At 38.0% G+C, this 15,749-nt stretch overlaps 1 protein-coding gene across 1 annotated transcript in view; it reads right to left on the bottom strand.

The window, feature by feature from the left end:
* The window catches only part of COL4A1 (collagen type IV alpha 1 chain), a gene marked incomplete at both ends in the record, with an annotated part of 132,487 nt that overhangs the window by 48,889 nt on the left and 67,849 nt on the right, over positions 1 to 15,749 (bottom strand). Inside the window, 13 exons of the mRNA XM_080363190.1 lie at positions 1,705 to 1,764; positions 1,907 to 1,942; positions 2,551 to 2,640; positions 4,217 to 4,258; positions 4,819 to 4,854; positions 5,859 to 5,921; positions 6,037 to 6,120; positions 7,444 to 7,470; positions 7,616 to 7,669; positions 7,771 to 7,833; positions 7,939 to 7,983; positions 9,562 to 9,606; positions 9,697 to 9,786. Coding sequence (XP_080219316.1) covers positions 1,705 to 1,764; positions 1,907 to 1,942; positions 2,551 to 2,640; positions 4,217 to 4,258; positions 4,819 to 4,854; positions 5,859 to 5,921; positions 6,037 to 6,120; positions 7,444 to 7,470; positions 7,616 to 7,669; positions 7,771 to 7,833; positions 7,939 to 7,983; positions 9,562 to 9,606; positions 9,697 to 9,786 — 735 coding nt within the window. The remainder of the gene's footprint in view (positions 1 to 1,704; positions 1,765 to 1,906; positions 1,943 to 2,550; positions 2,641 to 4,216; positions 4,259 to 4,818; positions 4,855 to 5,858; positions 5,922 to 6,036; positions 6,121 to 7,443; positions 7,471 to 7,615; positions 7,670 to 7,770; positions 7,834 to 7,938; positions 7,984 to 9,561; positions 9,607 to 9,696; positions 9,787 to 15,749) is intronic.

Genomic DNA, 15,749 nt, shown 5'->3' with positions numbered 1-15,749 from the left:
CAATTGAAAGCTATAATTTCAAATCATAAGGTGGATGATAACCTAGAATCCAAGACTCACTCCTCCAGAGCAAAATGATTCACTATTAGACCACTGTGTTAACCTGCCAAAAGAAGTAGATTCCCTTGAGGTAATCAGCAGGTATGTGATAATTGACTTAGATGGACTAACCTAGTTTTCAGCATTCCCTTCTTCTTCCTACAGACTACAAAGGGACTGGCACCAAGGCTTGTAGCCTAATGTACTGGAGGCTGGCTTTTAGTTGGTGTCACAGTCCTTATATGTATGCATATCATAATCAATATAAATACATCCCATAAACCCAAGAAAATGTGTATGTTTAATACACAAAGTAACAGTGCATGCAATTCAGTCTAAAAAATAATCCCATCAGTTTTAGGTAAAAAAAAAATTCTAAAACAAAGCAATTGAAGGATAAAAATGATACAATCAATGTGAACAGGCTACCACCACTGAAGTGTGCAGCTATGGTATCTTATAAAGAAGGGCTATGGGTAATTTTTAATGATTAATTAAAAATATGATCTGTAAAGTCAGGAGAGTCTTCAGATGTACACTGTGATTGGAATTAGTCATTTGGTTTCATTCCATGAAACCAGAATATCTTAATAAATCTTAATATCTTAATCTTTATATCTTAATATCTGTTCCTCTTTCAAGCCACATAATAATTTCAGAAGTAGCTATAATTTCCTCGAACAACAAAAATTACATATAAAATATCTTAGCAACTTTGTTCGGGGAACTCTTCAGAAACTGAAAGCTACACTTTTGAACAATTCAAAGATGTTCTGTTTTCCTCAACAAGTTCTAGGTCAATATTTCCCCATCCTTCCAGCTTTCAAGTACTCATTTACTGTAAGAGTTAAAATACATACATGATAGCAAGGATAAACCCATCACATATCTTTACTGAAAGGATGACAGAATATTTGACCTTGAAGTATATTAGAGATGAAGATTTTATCTTGTTCAGATTGAAGTAGAATTCAATGCCTGTAGATGTGTTGGGTCTTTTTCTAAGAGGTCATGAAGACCCACAATTAGAGACACAATGCTTTAGACACATTTTAATGTAGAAAACATATGGTTTTGCCACCAGCTCAGCTATGAAAGCTATAGCGTGACTTGTACAGAAGTTGTATGGATCAGACTAGGCACATGTAACAGATCTTGTGGCCTCAAGCATTTACAGTCAGGCTAGAAACCAGCAAGCAAACATATCTCAGTCTTCTAATTTTTTTCCTCCATTCCTCTTCTTTGCAACAAAAGGTACCTTTAAGTCAAGCAGGTTTATTTTGTAGATTGCACATAGGAGTATTTGAAATAAATTCAACTCATTCCATTTAGCTGAACTCACCCCTACAGAGTGATTTGTTTTGCTTTGCTTTTCCTTCTGTTCTGGAACGACTTAATCTTGCTCCAGTTGTGATCAATGCGAGTCTTGCTTTCGCCTTCAGTACCGAAAGCTACTCTTAGGTGTCTAGCTATCTGAAAGTATGTTACATACTAATAGCACTGTATGTTATTACTACCTTGACTTGTACACCTGTACTACAGCAAAACTTGCTTGTTTGAAATACATCAAATTTGCTATTTCACTAATGATTACTAAGTTTAATTAGCTTATGGAAAAAATGAAATTACTGCAATTATGGTATTGATAAAGTTGAGCATACTTACACGTGGACCAGGCTTCCCAGGTTCACCCTTATCTCCTTTGAAACCAGCACCTGGAAATCCCTAGAAAATAAATATATACCATTAATAATACTGCCAGATTCTAAAGTAAATTCACATTTATCAAATAGCTATACAGATATTCAGGGCCATTATTATATTATTCACAATCTTCATAGTAATTAAAAAAAAAAAATCTACTCACTGGGGTTCCCCGTTCACCCTTTTCACCTGGATCACCCTAAAGAAATGATTAAAAAAATGTAGGTTACTAAGCAAAATCTTAACCTTTATTCATTTAGGTTGTAAATCATTTAATTCTTCACAACAGAAGCACATTTAAACCTGTTCTCCGTTTCAAGAACTATGTCTAAGAGTATGATGTGCAAGAAATTAGAAAAACACAAAATGTGAATCCATTAAGCTAGTTTATTATATTAGGATATATTGTTGAGACTGCTCCATTCAGTAATTGAAAAAATTCATTAGCTCTCAGATTACATGAATGTGATTCTGTACATGAAAAGTCCAGTATAAGATATTTCATTCAAATTTGTAGAATATTTTGTGTTTATAGGGCTATGCTTATCAATCCTACTTCCTCAGAAAGTCCTCTGCTTATTTAAGTCCTACTTATTTATGTAATTACTTATGCATTTATGATATACTTTTCCAAAGAAACTTCTAGAGAGATAATCAAAATTCATTCATGAAGCAAAACTGAAAAATTTTTGAAAAACTGGTTGTAGGTGAGTTAATATTTTCTTTTTCCTGTTTTACTTTTGTTTGCTAATTCCTTTGATCATATTTCAGTGAAGGTACAAGAAGATTAATCATTTAAGGTCTTACCTTTTCTCCCTTTATGATTTCACTCCCTTTTTCTTTCATGTGGGGTGACGGGCCTGGTGGGCCTGGTGGACCCCTTACTCCTTGTTCTCCCTGTCAACACCAAATCCAGGATAGCTCATTTGAAACAATAATGACACCAAGAACAAACATTACTAAGACAAATAACACTAATGAGAACTACCATTCACTTTCAAAAATATAGCTAAAAGTTGGGGTTTTTTTTAATTCTTACTTCAGCAAAATCAGTCAGAGAAAGGAGACACAACTGTATAATCGGTAGCAGACAGAGACTGCCCTGAAGAAAAATCTCTGACTCTCCTGTTAGGGTGAAGATTGATTAACACTGAATATCAGGAACATATCCACTTAATTATTGTAATAGTACAGAAGTTCTTTAGTGCCTTCTTTAGGAAGAAGGAGATAAGGAGGAAAGAGGTCAGGTGCAGAAAGTCAATGCCTAAAGGAAAATGTTAGTCAAAGTTTATAGTGTTCCATCAGCTTTAAAATGGTCTGTAAAAGCCAATTTCAAGATAATAACTGTGGATCGCACATTTTAATATGTTTGTGTCCATAGCATGGTCAGAAACTCATCTCCTTACATAATGCAAAAGCGCTATCTTTTACAGTAAAACACCTCCAAAAATGCTTGATACATTTCTGTTAAGCAGTAATATCATTTATTTTTTGCTAGACAAACCTGAGGAGTTCAGAAAATCTCCACATACTTCTACGGTCACCACTTTTCAAGAAATTTTATGATAACAAGTTAATCTCAACTATGTGTCATGTCACGAAAAATTCTATCCATTAGGAATAGTGTGGCTTAGAACAGATAAATAAGGTGTTGGATTAAAACTAAACAAAACAATACCAAACCAAAAACAGAACACCAAACCTAATTTACTTATACTCCAAAAGGCCTTTGCCAATGACATGAGAAGCTTCTGGAGAAGGGCTCAGATGTATTATCAATCTACTGAACAACCTATGACTACATGCATTTCTTGGACCCTGAAAACGCAACGTAAGGCACTATCGACGGGACAGGTAACACATTAAACCAACGTGCTTAATGGGAGGTAATCCCATTTGACGCTGCTTGAGTGAATAAATAGGAACCTGGAGCAGACCTTTTGGCTTAGTTTTATTCAAAAGTAAACCAGTCTGTGTGCTCTGAAAACTGCTCCCAGTTGAGCTAAAACACAGTAGAAGCAGACAATTGAAAGATCTGCTTCAAAAGCATGTATTACCGATCCAAACTAAGGAAGACAGGCCCTCAAGAGTCCTACCACAGTTAATTCTGATAATTCTGGACAACAAATTAAATCTCATCCCTCAGAGCTAAACCAATTTCAAATAAATCTCATGGGGAGTACTAATACACAAATTGTTTTTGCAAACTAAAGAAGTTGATACTAGTCACAGCTGAAAAATGGGATAATAACCTAAATAAATGTCAAGTATAACATCATCAATAACAAGTTTGTAACAGTTCAGGACTTTTGTTCCTTTAGGCAAAAAGTTACAGATCTACTCAAGTCTTCCAAAAGTTATGTCTTTGCGCTGATTTACTCCATAGATTCATTCCTACAGTTTATTTATTTAAAACAAAGTACCAAGAATATTTCTGACAATTGTTCTCTAGAAGTTTTCAAAAGAGACTCACCTTTTCACCTTTGGGACCCTGAAAGCCCAAGCCCATATAGCCCTGAAAATATAAATTACACATACTTAGCCAACCTTCATCAGCAGTGTATACATGCATACATACATACGAAGGTATTTTGCACATAGCAAAAGTTAAGAGGAGATATAAAAGACAGAATATGTCATTTAAATGCATGTGTGTAACAAATAAGTAATTACAGCCTGACCTCCCTGCTGTTTTTTTAAGCCCTGCATCATAGCAATTTGTGAAAAAATGGAATGAAATCTAGCAGATTTTATTGTCAGCATGCTCTTGTTGAACATTTGACTGAAAATTTTGAAATTCTTACAGGAGTTCAAATAATCACAGAATGGTGTAATTACTCCTGACTTGATTAAGTGACATAACAGATCATAACAAATTTGGAAAAAAAAAAAAAAAAAAAAAGTCAACTAAAAAATGCATTAAAAATCTCTCTTTATGATGCCCATTAAGACATAAAACCAGATGCCAGAGTATAAAAAACCCACTTCTTTAGGACCATTAGTTTCCAGATTTGGGGGAATTTGATATGCCAAATCAACAAATAGACTTAATCTTTATCATAAAAAGAGTCTTACCTTCTCGCCTGGGAGTCCTGGTGGACCCGGGGGACCCTACAAGACAGTACATTTTACCACATATATATTTATATAGTAGACTAGGTGGAATAATGCCTTATCCTATAAGATAGTAACAATGAAAATCTTCCCATTAGCCCAAGATTTAGTCTTTTTCTGTTAATGTGCATAACTCACAACAAAATAACAAAAACAAACAGAATCTGTCCAAGATATCTCATCAGACCTTGTTTTACAATTAAACAACTAGGCAAGTCTATGGTACTGCACTGTAAAACAACTTTATTGCTGACTTTTTTTTTTTTTTACAGTTTTGCATGCTACATATTAGTCCTCACTTTTCCTTCATTAAGGTTGTTCTTTTCACAGCAGCAAGTGCAAATGCTGACTAAACTATACTACCGTTTTCCTTTATAACACTTTCAGTTTTCTTCAGGAGGGTAAGAAATCTCACACAGCTCAATTATAGCCAAAAATAGCCAGAAACACTGGGTGAACTATTACCAGAAGGAAGTAACTGATCCCTGCTAGTGTCACCTGCAACCAGCACAGGAAGAGAAGACACTGGGTATCTGTTAGACCTGTCAAAATCTCAAATAGCTGAAATGCCTTAAGCATTTGGCCATCACCATACTAACAGATAGTTGATGTCCTGCTTTCCACAGTACTGCTTACTGTGGCTGCCCATGAGAATAACCTCAGCAAACATTTTGATTTAGATCTGTGTGATAGGTTTGTAGTTTATTTTCTATAAAGTGAGGGAAGAGGGAATAAGAGGAATAATTATTAGAACCCCTCTCACACAAAAATACCCTCTAAACTTGCAAGAAGAGAAGATGACTGTAGGAGCAGCTGCTATTGAGAACTCACATTACCTAGTCATTCCTGACATGGTAGAGTGCAAGAGGCTAAACACGAAACCTGGAACCACAGGTTATCCTTCCCAAATCCCAACAAACACCAGCTATGCAAACCTTGTATAACTTTCTTATAATAAAGCTCTGGAAGTAAAGTGCAAATAACCATGAGAGGAAACTTACTGGTTCTCCTGGAGGCCCTTGTGGCCCCATTGTTCCCTGAAATCCTGGACTTCCAGGTGGGCCCTATAAAAAAAAATTAAAATGGCGTAATTAAGCAGGGATATTTATTTGGCAATTTCATGATACTGATACAATTTTAATTGAAAGTCACTGCTATTCAAATATCATTTAGACTTACAGGTAGTCCAGGTTGGCCAGGAAAGCCTTTATCACCTTTTAGCAAACTAGGAGGTAAAAGACCGATCACTTCACCCGGATCTCCCTATAATAAGAAAAGAAAAAGAATAATACCTGAACACCCATTCAGATACATTCAAAACCACTCACATTGAGATGAAAGTTTGAGCTATGTGAAGTTCAGAATCATTTGGAAAGTTAACTTTAAAAAGTCACTTTACTTCTTTTAATTCAGCTGAAACATAGCAAGAGATATTAAAAGTTAGGACCCTGATTTCCAAATGTCCTTTAAAGCCACCTGAAGAGATTCCAGTATCAAATCTTCCATCATACTCTGATTTTCTAACCTGTAATGGGTAATTAGAAAAATTTTCACACCAAATCTATTCCTATTACAGTGTCATCACTCAATTGGGGCATCTGACCTGGCTGCTGAGAGAAGTGGTAACCTCACAATCTCTTTTCCTGGCTGAGATCTTCAGTCTTGTATCTAATTTTGATATAACAGCCATTTACGGCTTCATTTTTCTTCAAAAAATGAACCTACTTTGTCTTACTTTTAAAAACTCTTCTGATAATTTTCCACTTCTTTATGTCTTTTTTAGATAGCAAAAGATCCCAAGTTTTTGTACAAAGTTGTAAAATTGCAAGTGATTTTATTTCTGGAGTTGAGTACCTATGCACACATGCCTAGGGAAGAAACATTCAAATACTTCAGTGTTTATAGACCAAGTCAGTTGTTCTCATGTGAGAAAAAAAGAAAAGGGTATTTTACAGCTTCAAGTAGTCATTTCATTACAAATATGAGTTTACATTTAGACATATTTAGCTTACAGTTCCAAACTATATCTGTTCATTTTAAAAAGCAAAAATTCTCTCTTGATATTCAGTATTTCATCCTGCAGCTCACAAAACACACTCAGATACCTAGTTAGTTAGTTTAATTTTTTCTTTATGAGAACTGTTCAGTATGTGTTTGATGCTTCTCATATTGTGGGCATATGACCTTCTTCCACAAACATTATCTATTTGACACTAGATAAATGAAATGTCAACAGCAGAATAAATATTTGAACCATAAAATCTATCCAAATCTTTATGCACAATTGGGTGGCCACTATACTACTTTTACATAATTAATGATATGTTCTATTTTTTTCCGTTGTAATCCATGTAATACTTACACTTTTAAGACCTTCATGGAACAACACATACATTCCATTGCTGTTAACTGGATGTCACCCCACTGTCTTTATTTAGTGGGACTGAAGAACAGAGTACAAAGTGAAACATGGGGGTACAATCTTTCAGTCCTTAAGTAAGAACTGCTGGTCTTAGAGGGTGTAGAGCTCACCCTAATTCTTATTGTTAGAAGCAGGATATGAAAAGACTTAAGAGTAAAATGTACCTTCATTCCAGGAGGTCCTGGGGGTCCCTGTGGAAAAAGACATATTCAATGTTACTTTTCCTCAGTATTGTATATTTTACATTCTACACTCCGTATCATTTCATACAGTTATATTTGCATTTCAAGAACTGGAGTTGAAATAAGTGAAGCAAGCATGAAAGAATCTACTTACTATGCTCCCAGTCAATCCTGGTAAACCCGGGGGACCTACTGGACCTCTTTCACCCTGAGGGGAACAGAGAAATTGATCTTGTTTAGGGAAGGTATGCTTGAGGGATGCTTTTCTTTCAACACAGAGATGCTGTTATGAACATATGTAAATGTCACCTTTGTGCCATTACATCCTGGAATGCCAGGTGGACCAGGAGGGCCATCTTGTCCAGGAATTCCCTACATTAAAAGAAATAAATTAGCAATATTAGCAATAATCCAGGTCAGTTGACACGATCAAAACTTTGATATTCTTTGTAAAAAAACCATATACTTCATACGTACAGGAAGGCCTGGGTTTCCTGGAAAGCCTGATGCTCCTGGGGGGCCCTGCAATCAACAAAAACAAACTGAAATGACGAACCCACAAAACAGCAATGACGAGATGCAGCCTGAGTTGCGCCTCTAGTGGTGAGAGTTGAAAAACAAGCAACAGTTTCTTCTAAACTTTCTTGACAAAATAACTCTAATCTTCAAAATCTCTCGAACATGGCACTTTAGTAATTGATAATTTAAAGAAACTTTTTCTATTTCTTTAACTTTTTAAGCAGCAACAGGGATTTCCTTTAACAGGAACTGGACCAGAGTCTTATGCGCAGGCAAAAAGGAATTCAGAGGTGCTGTCTTCTCATAACCATCATTCTCAAAATGAGGATTACTGTAGGCACCCCTTTTCAGCAGAAGAGGATGTTAACACACTGTAAAGATGCTTCTCTAACTTCTATCACCCACACCAGTGTATCAATTCATCCTTATTATTTAAATAAAAAAAAAAAAAAATAAAAAAAAAAAAAGACTGGCTTGGGATAACTCTTTCTCCTTGAACAGCTTTTCAGTGTAATGAATCATGAGTTTGACTTTGGACATCATTTTCATCCTATCAGCTTATTTATTCATGCAGTATTTCCTAATACACGTACTATTAAGCAGAAAAGATGTATGGCAATCCTGTGCTCAGACAGTATATTTGCATCTTCCAGAACTTTATAATTGCTAAAACATAGTCTACTTGCACCATAGCACACAAATACATTTGCCAAGAGATGTCAATTTACATTAACATTCAAGATACGCCAGGGTATCATGAACATCATAAACTGAAATAATGATTTCTTGATTTAGCAGAATACTCCCTCATTAATAGCTCAGAAACTGCAGTTGATTCAGTAAATTATATGTGCTGCAGCAACTGAGATGGCATTTGGAAAATCTGTGGACCAGAGGGTATAGCTGAAAATGTATGCACCACTACTGGGCAAGTTATTTGAATCTTTCACCATTACACTGTGAAATGTTAAAATGCTCGGAATGAACTTGGCACCTCACAAAACCCCAGAAGACACAGCCTTGGCTAATATTATGTGCTAAAATAAGTATTGTGTAAGTGCCACATTAAACAGAAATGACAACAGGAAGGTTACAGGCATATTCAGAGCCTCTTCTAGCAAAGTCAAGAGATTTTTGTCCCTGGCTTTAATTTGGCTCTGCACCTTCTGCACATTTTTAACATGTATGTGCGCACAGCTTTTCTGCTGCATGATTCAAGAAGGTTAGATGGCAAACATAAAGGAGAATTTTGCATGAGGTAATAAGGGTGGTGCATATTCAAGCTGGAAAAAAGCTTCTTGGTATGTCAGAAAGATATCAAAGCCATATGAAAACCAGTGCTGTTGATGCAGTGGTAAGTACTAGGTGAACATGAAAATGAAAAAAGGCATCGACTGCTTAATGCAGAAAGAATTTCAAAGGTAAAAGCTAGAATTTTGAAATTATTGTGCAGCACAAGGGGATGTTATTGATTAATTCAAATAAGAGATTGACCCTCATCTTGCACTTGAAAGTAGCTACAGAGTTAAAGACACATAAACGCACAGACATCAGAATTGCAAAATGCAAGTTAGAACTCACTCTTGTTCCCTTTGTTCCTGGTAGTCCTGGTTCTCCAGTATCACCCTGCAGAGGAAAAGAGATAGCTTTGTTTTGGCTGGGGACAACAATTTAGTGAAATCTGAGTGTCTTAAATATTCAAGTTTAAGTTCTTACCTTAAGACCTGGTGCCCCAGGGGGACCTTCAGGTCCTTGCATTCCAGGAAACCCAATCACACCCTGTAGTCCCGGCAAGCCTCTTTCTCCCTGTGGAAGAAGAAAACTCATTAGCAACTAAACATCTGAAGCTGCTTCTTCAATCAACCCACATATCTCCTGTTTCTGTACTTAAGAAACCTGTTAGGTGGTAAGATGCTACATGTGGCAGCAAACACTTCATGTTGGTATTTGAGAGAAGGATTATTACAAACAAATATTTCTGGTTCAATAATAACTTGGCAGAGGCTGAGTGTGGCATCATAGAAAAGAACCCTTTGAATGTCAATGAAATCTTTTTTTCTGCCTCCTGCACTGTTCATAGCATGTTTATATCTCTGGTGTCAGGAAGGCCACTTTCTCTCTAATAAGACCTATCACTTTCCCTCTAATAAGACTTATTGGCATTGCCATAGACATACCACTAATTTCTAGTAGAAAATCTAACACCATAAATCAGCAATTAAATTCCTGAAAACTGCAAATACCACTGTTCAGTCACTACTGTAAGAATGGCCAATACCACCCCTCGTCTTATTTATCATTCACAACAGCAGATTTTGGAGAATAAGCTTGTCACATAGACTTGAATTTCAGAGTGGTTCAGGGGCAGCATGCTTCAAGATAAAGGATGTTCCCAAGAAGCTAAACACACAGATTGTATGTGTCATCCTTTAGTTTCTTCTTTAATGTTGTATGAGACATCTTGGTTTTCTGTGCTGTCCCTCTCCCTACAACCCCAAATGCATTTAAATCAGATACATCTAGAGGCAGAAAATTCATTCACACCCTAGATCAATATTGCAGTGATTACACATCCATTACACTTGGACTCCCAGTGGAACCAAGAACACTGAATAAAGGCTGCAAAATCTACACACAGCAGAGAGGGGAAAAATTCTGCACATCAAAGTCTGAAAACAGCAAATCAAGCAAATGAAAAGCCAGACATTCCATGTAGGAAGTAACCAGAGTTGTCCATTCAAGCTGTGGTGTGAAACAGGGAGAAACACTTCATAGTGCCCCAAAAATGTGGGAATATTGGATGAATAAAGCATTAGTGAGCAACTGCAAAAAGGAAAAGGTATACAAGTTTGGACAGTGGCTCAAAAACATGGTGCCTGTTTTAGAAACTCCAAACACAGACCAATTTTCAAAGGATATCAACAAGAAAATAAAATCAACAAGGTTCAAAACACACAGAAGGAAGCTACACAGAGATTTAAGTATTTTCATCAAAACAGTGAGAGATGAGATTGCTATTTGTAATTAACAAAGAAATTAGTATTTGGATTTTAGGAAGGTGAATAGCAAGAAACCTTTCTCCTGTTTGCTCAGGACAAAGATTCCCAGTAATATGCCAGTAACTTGCAGGGGTCAGCTGATGACTGCACACACAAGAGAAGAACATCTGGGTCTTGCAGAATTCACTCTTCAAGTAAGTAGAACAGGCATCTTGCGAAGAAAAGATTACGACATGAAGTCAGTGGAAACCGAGTGATGACCCACGGACATGTTATCCATCACAGTTTTGGAAGATAGGAGGAACTGGAAGATTTGTGGAGTTACTGGGTCGATGTGGGTTTTCAGCTCCTTGGCCAGGATTTTGTTAAGATGAAGAGACAAGAGGATTGACAGGTAAGAAAAGCAGAAGGAAGGAGGGGAGAAAACTATAAATGAGATGATAAGAGCATGAGAAAATCAAATCAAAATAACACTTATTAAAATTTCCTGGCAGGAAAAATTCTCCTGCTGCTCCTCCTCTCTTTCTTCCCACAAAAATAATTTTTTCAATAAAAAGGTACTTTCTGAGGCAAACAGTCAGTTTTTCCTTGAAATGCCCAAAAGGTATGATATCCCCTAGTTCTCCCCAGTATTTTTTGTTTGAGAATAAAGTTTGATAGAAATCTGAGGTAGTGTGTAAGGCTGCAAAACAAAGCAAACAGTAGAACAGCTGAAGAAATATATTTCTAGGTCAGCTGTATGAGGTACAAAGTCCAAGTTCTAAAGTAACTAAAATTGTTTTGAGAAACATTTTGAGGAAGAATGTATCAGGATCCAAGCCTCTGAATAAATGTTGAAGTAATTAAAAATCTGAAGGCTCTCTGAAATGTTTAACAGATTTCTGAGGTTCTTAAACCCACACTTTGGCTGGTTAATTGGCATTGCAGGAACAAGCGTATTTCTACCATATCAGAAGCTGTGCCACTTCGGACCAGGATTTCACACTAACCCCTGGGCATTTGCACTCATGACCTTCTGGGAGATGGACTAAGGAGGAAGACACTCAAGTACATAAAAGAGGGTTTTTCATTGCTGAAGGAAAGCATAACACGTGCAAATGAGAAGAAAACGAGATTATTTTGACATCCAGGGAGAAATATGAGCCATATCTAACACAACTAATACCTTCTGCACTCAGGATTTCTGTCCGTCTGAAGATTTCAACACACTTTGAACCACTGCACCCTGCAACAGAGGAAAATGGCCTTTCCTCCATTCTTAAGGAAAGATAAAACTGAGCTTTACAGATTGGATTGTCACTTAGTCTACGGCTCCCTTAAGACTCTTCTGGCACTGTAAAAGGGCCTTAACATGCCTGTAAATCACTCTCTAAGGTAATGACCACTTCAGCTTGCAAAGGAGGTTAACTCAAGACTTGAAACAAATAAAAACTTGGGCTTCCAAGGCAACTGCAGTCAATTCTCTCAAGGTTGTCTTCAAACTCCCAGGCTGTCCTGTCTGAGGGGTAAAACAAAGCTGCAGGAGCAGAGCTGAGACCATACCAAGTAATTTCAAGCTAAGATATATCCAGGTTTCCCTAGAAACATTTTATTTTACCAGTTCGAACTGTTAGGCTACAAGAAAAATAACTGGTTATTTGGCCAGGACTTCTGGACATCCACTCAAGCTACTGGATGTCCCAAGGCCTGGAGAGCATAACTCCTGAGTATGTGGAAGGCTCGTACCATCCCAAATACTGCAGGCTCATGGTTTCTCATACTGGAAATGAACTCATCTTTTGCGTGTGTTTTGCCAGAGGAAAGTAAGGAAACATAAAGGTGATTGTGTGTGAGAGAGTTGCCAGATCCCTCTCTGCATGCAACCTGCCACTTTGGCTACATATTTTGACAGGGGAGCATGGACTTACTGTTTAGACCTCTTCCCCTGCTCTGCCTTCCCATTTGATTTTACTGCAAAATAAGTTTGGGGTAAGTAGACCAAAGTAATTATTTGGTAAGCAGCCCAAACCTGTGCAGTCTCAGGCTACACAGTTAATGGGACCTTGTTCTTCCATGACATCCACAGAGTCTGAAGAGAAGTTAGGATGCCTTATCCCAAGACCCAGTAACAGATCTAGGGATGTCTCCTGGGTTCCAGACCCTTTATTTAGTTGAAGTATCAGACTGCCTTTTTGTATTAATATAACAGTCTTAGAAAAATAGTGTGTCAAGATTTGTAAGGAAAGAAGCAGCACAAATAAACAAAGGTGTTACTGCAATTCTCCTGCTCCAATTAGAACCAACTTTCATAATGAAGTATTTTTGGCACCAGTGAAACTACACTAAATCACAGTGAAATTCTATCAGTCTCAAAGCATCTACACTGAACAAGAGAGTACAGAAACTCTACCATCTAGAAGCTGTAAAGTCATGTGAGCTCCACTTATCCTAATGTCTCTGGGTGGACAAACCCTCAGAGATCACCAGGGTAGCAACATTTGTACTGCTGCTTTCCTACCCAAAGTGGCTCATTTGGAACCCCAAGCTCAGATGAAGTCTCACTTATTATGCTGTGTAGTACAGACATAAGCATGTCCGGAAGATGCTTTGCATTGCATGGAAATACTTGAGCAGCATCCTTTCCTCTCTTGCCTGCCCAGTTCCTTTCTTCGCTCAATGTTCCAGCCAAACAGCCCAACAGATAGTGTTTGCACTACATTTGTGCTGCAACTGATTAAGCATCCACACTACATAAATTGGCAAGCACCAGATCACCGCAGCTACCCCACTTATTTTTCGCTCAGCACTGAGATCTCTAGCTGCGACGCATGAAGAGCACAAGACTCCGACTGCAAGGGCTATGTATTGTTCAAGTTCCAATATTCACAGCTGCAAAATCTTGGCAAGTAATATTAAAGAGCTTCTGCTTCTTACAAATCAATTCATGAGACTCAAAAATTAAAACAGATGTAACTAAGTCATCTGTACCTCTGCTGATTCAATGCAAGCTGTCAGAAAGCACAAAGGAGAATTCATTACTCAGTTCACAAAAATGAATATTCTACCACTCAGCTGCTGAAAATGCAGAGGTACTATGGAAAAAGACACAAGTGCTCAGTGGCTGTTGCACTCATGTAACAAGCAAGATGCCTGTGTTAGCCCAGCTTTTGTGAAATGCATCCAAATGTCTTTCCATTAGATAGTTCAAATTAAAAGCAATTGAATTCGACTTCTAAACAGAGGTGAACCTGTTAAGAGCGTAACTGCATAGGCTGATGTTCTTTCTGGCACTTACCCTTCCAAATTAGCCATGAAATGCTGTTTGACACATGAAACAACTGCAAATAGCTAAACAAGAGAGTCATATGAAGTAGTTTCAGAAGATTCATCTGTAATAAATGAAGTGCTGAGGGGGAGGAAATAATCACCACCCTATTATAAATTATTTCCGCTATCTTTTTGTCTAGGGACTGCTGGACTGGGAGATTTTAGAATTGAGAGACTGGTAACATGAACATAAATCAACCTTTTCCAGAAGTGTGGGCTCACAGGGTGTCTGGGCCTGTACGAATACAATGTTCTCAGGCTCTCCAGAGACTCAGGCACGTGGTGAGTAACAATGTGCAGATCTTCCCAAAGCCATTTGAAAGATGCTTCATTTGCCTCTGCCAGCGATCATGCTGCAGCTGAGACGGCAGGACAGACACGTGCCTGCCCTTCAGCTGAAAAGGCGTAAAACTCAGTTTTAGGGAGAGATGTCAAAAGGCAGTTGAGCTGTTCTGCCCAGCAAAGATGGCTCTTCTCCTCCCGCTCCTATTAAAGGGATGATGTCACCTCACCCTTCTTTACACCAGCTGGTTTGGTTCCCTCAGCCTCCACCACACAAGTTCAGCTCACTAAATTTACTCACTTTTCTTTATGGAATGAGCTTGCTCTGCCCTAAGTGAGCCAAGGAGCTCATCAGGTGGCCAGGCGGCTGCTGAAACCGATGCGAGTAGGACATAGCAATGCAGGACACAGGGCAGAAAGGCAGTGGAAGCAGTTTCTCACACCAGCGCAATGGGATTTGCTGGAGTTCATCCATCCAACCTCCTCAGCTGTGCCTTCGCTGCAAGAGGAACGGAGCTGGGAACCAACAAATGCTTGACTTTGCCAGAAAAGCCATCGGATCACAGAATCACAGAATGTCCAGAGTTGGAAGGGACCCATAAGGATCATCAAGTCCGACTCGTGTCCTTGCATAGGACGTGTTGCTGCTGATTCCAATGTCATTATAAGCTTAAACTTTCACAAACACACATGCTCTCCTCTTCCCAAAAGCTAATGTTCATTGAACTGAAAAAACACCAAGGGCAAGTGTGGCAAAGAAATCCAGCTGCTTCGAGATGAAAATTGAGGATGCAGTTTCCCAAAAGAGGGCCTGATAATTCAACATTCTTTTATATTTTTCTCTGATCCTCAGTCTGATTTTAGAAACAGTCTCAAGCATCACTTTTGAAAGAGATTAGTTTGAGGCCTAGGTGCAATTGTTAACAAGAAAACCTGTCATCCAAAACATTCATCACCGCTTGATGCTCCAGTGTGACCTCGTAAAATCTACAGCAATGCACAACAGACTTGCAATGCCCTAGATGGTTCCTACCCAGTCTGTTCCGAGCCACATGAGAGGTGAATGCAGAGTCTGTATTTGTTCCTTCAGCTGAAGTAACTGTGAGCACTCAAGTGATCCAGCTTTGAGGTGTTACACCAGTAATTAGGCTGCACAGTGGGAAACACTGTTGTGCGATCTGA

The sequence above is a fragment of the Nesoenas mayeri genome, assembly GCF_963082525.1.
Source record: "Nesoenas mayeri genome assembly, chromosome: 1".
Taxonomy (NCBI): Eukaryota; Metazoa; Chordata; class Aves; order Columbiformes; family Columbidae; genus Nesoenas; species Nesoenas mayeri.
The sequence above is the reverse complement of the archived record's forward strand: the minus strand, read 5'-3'. Positions and strand labels throughout refer to the sequence as shown.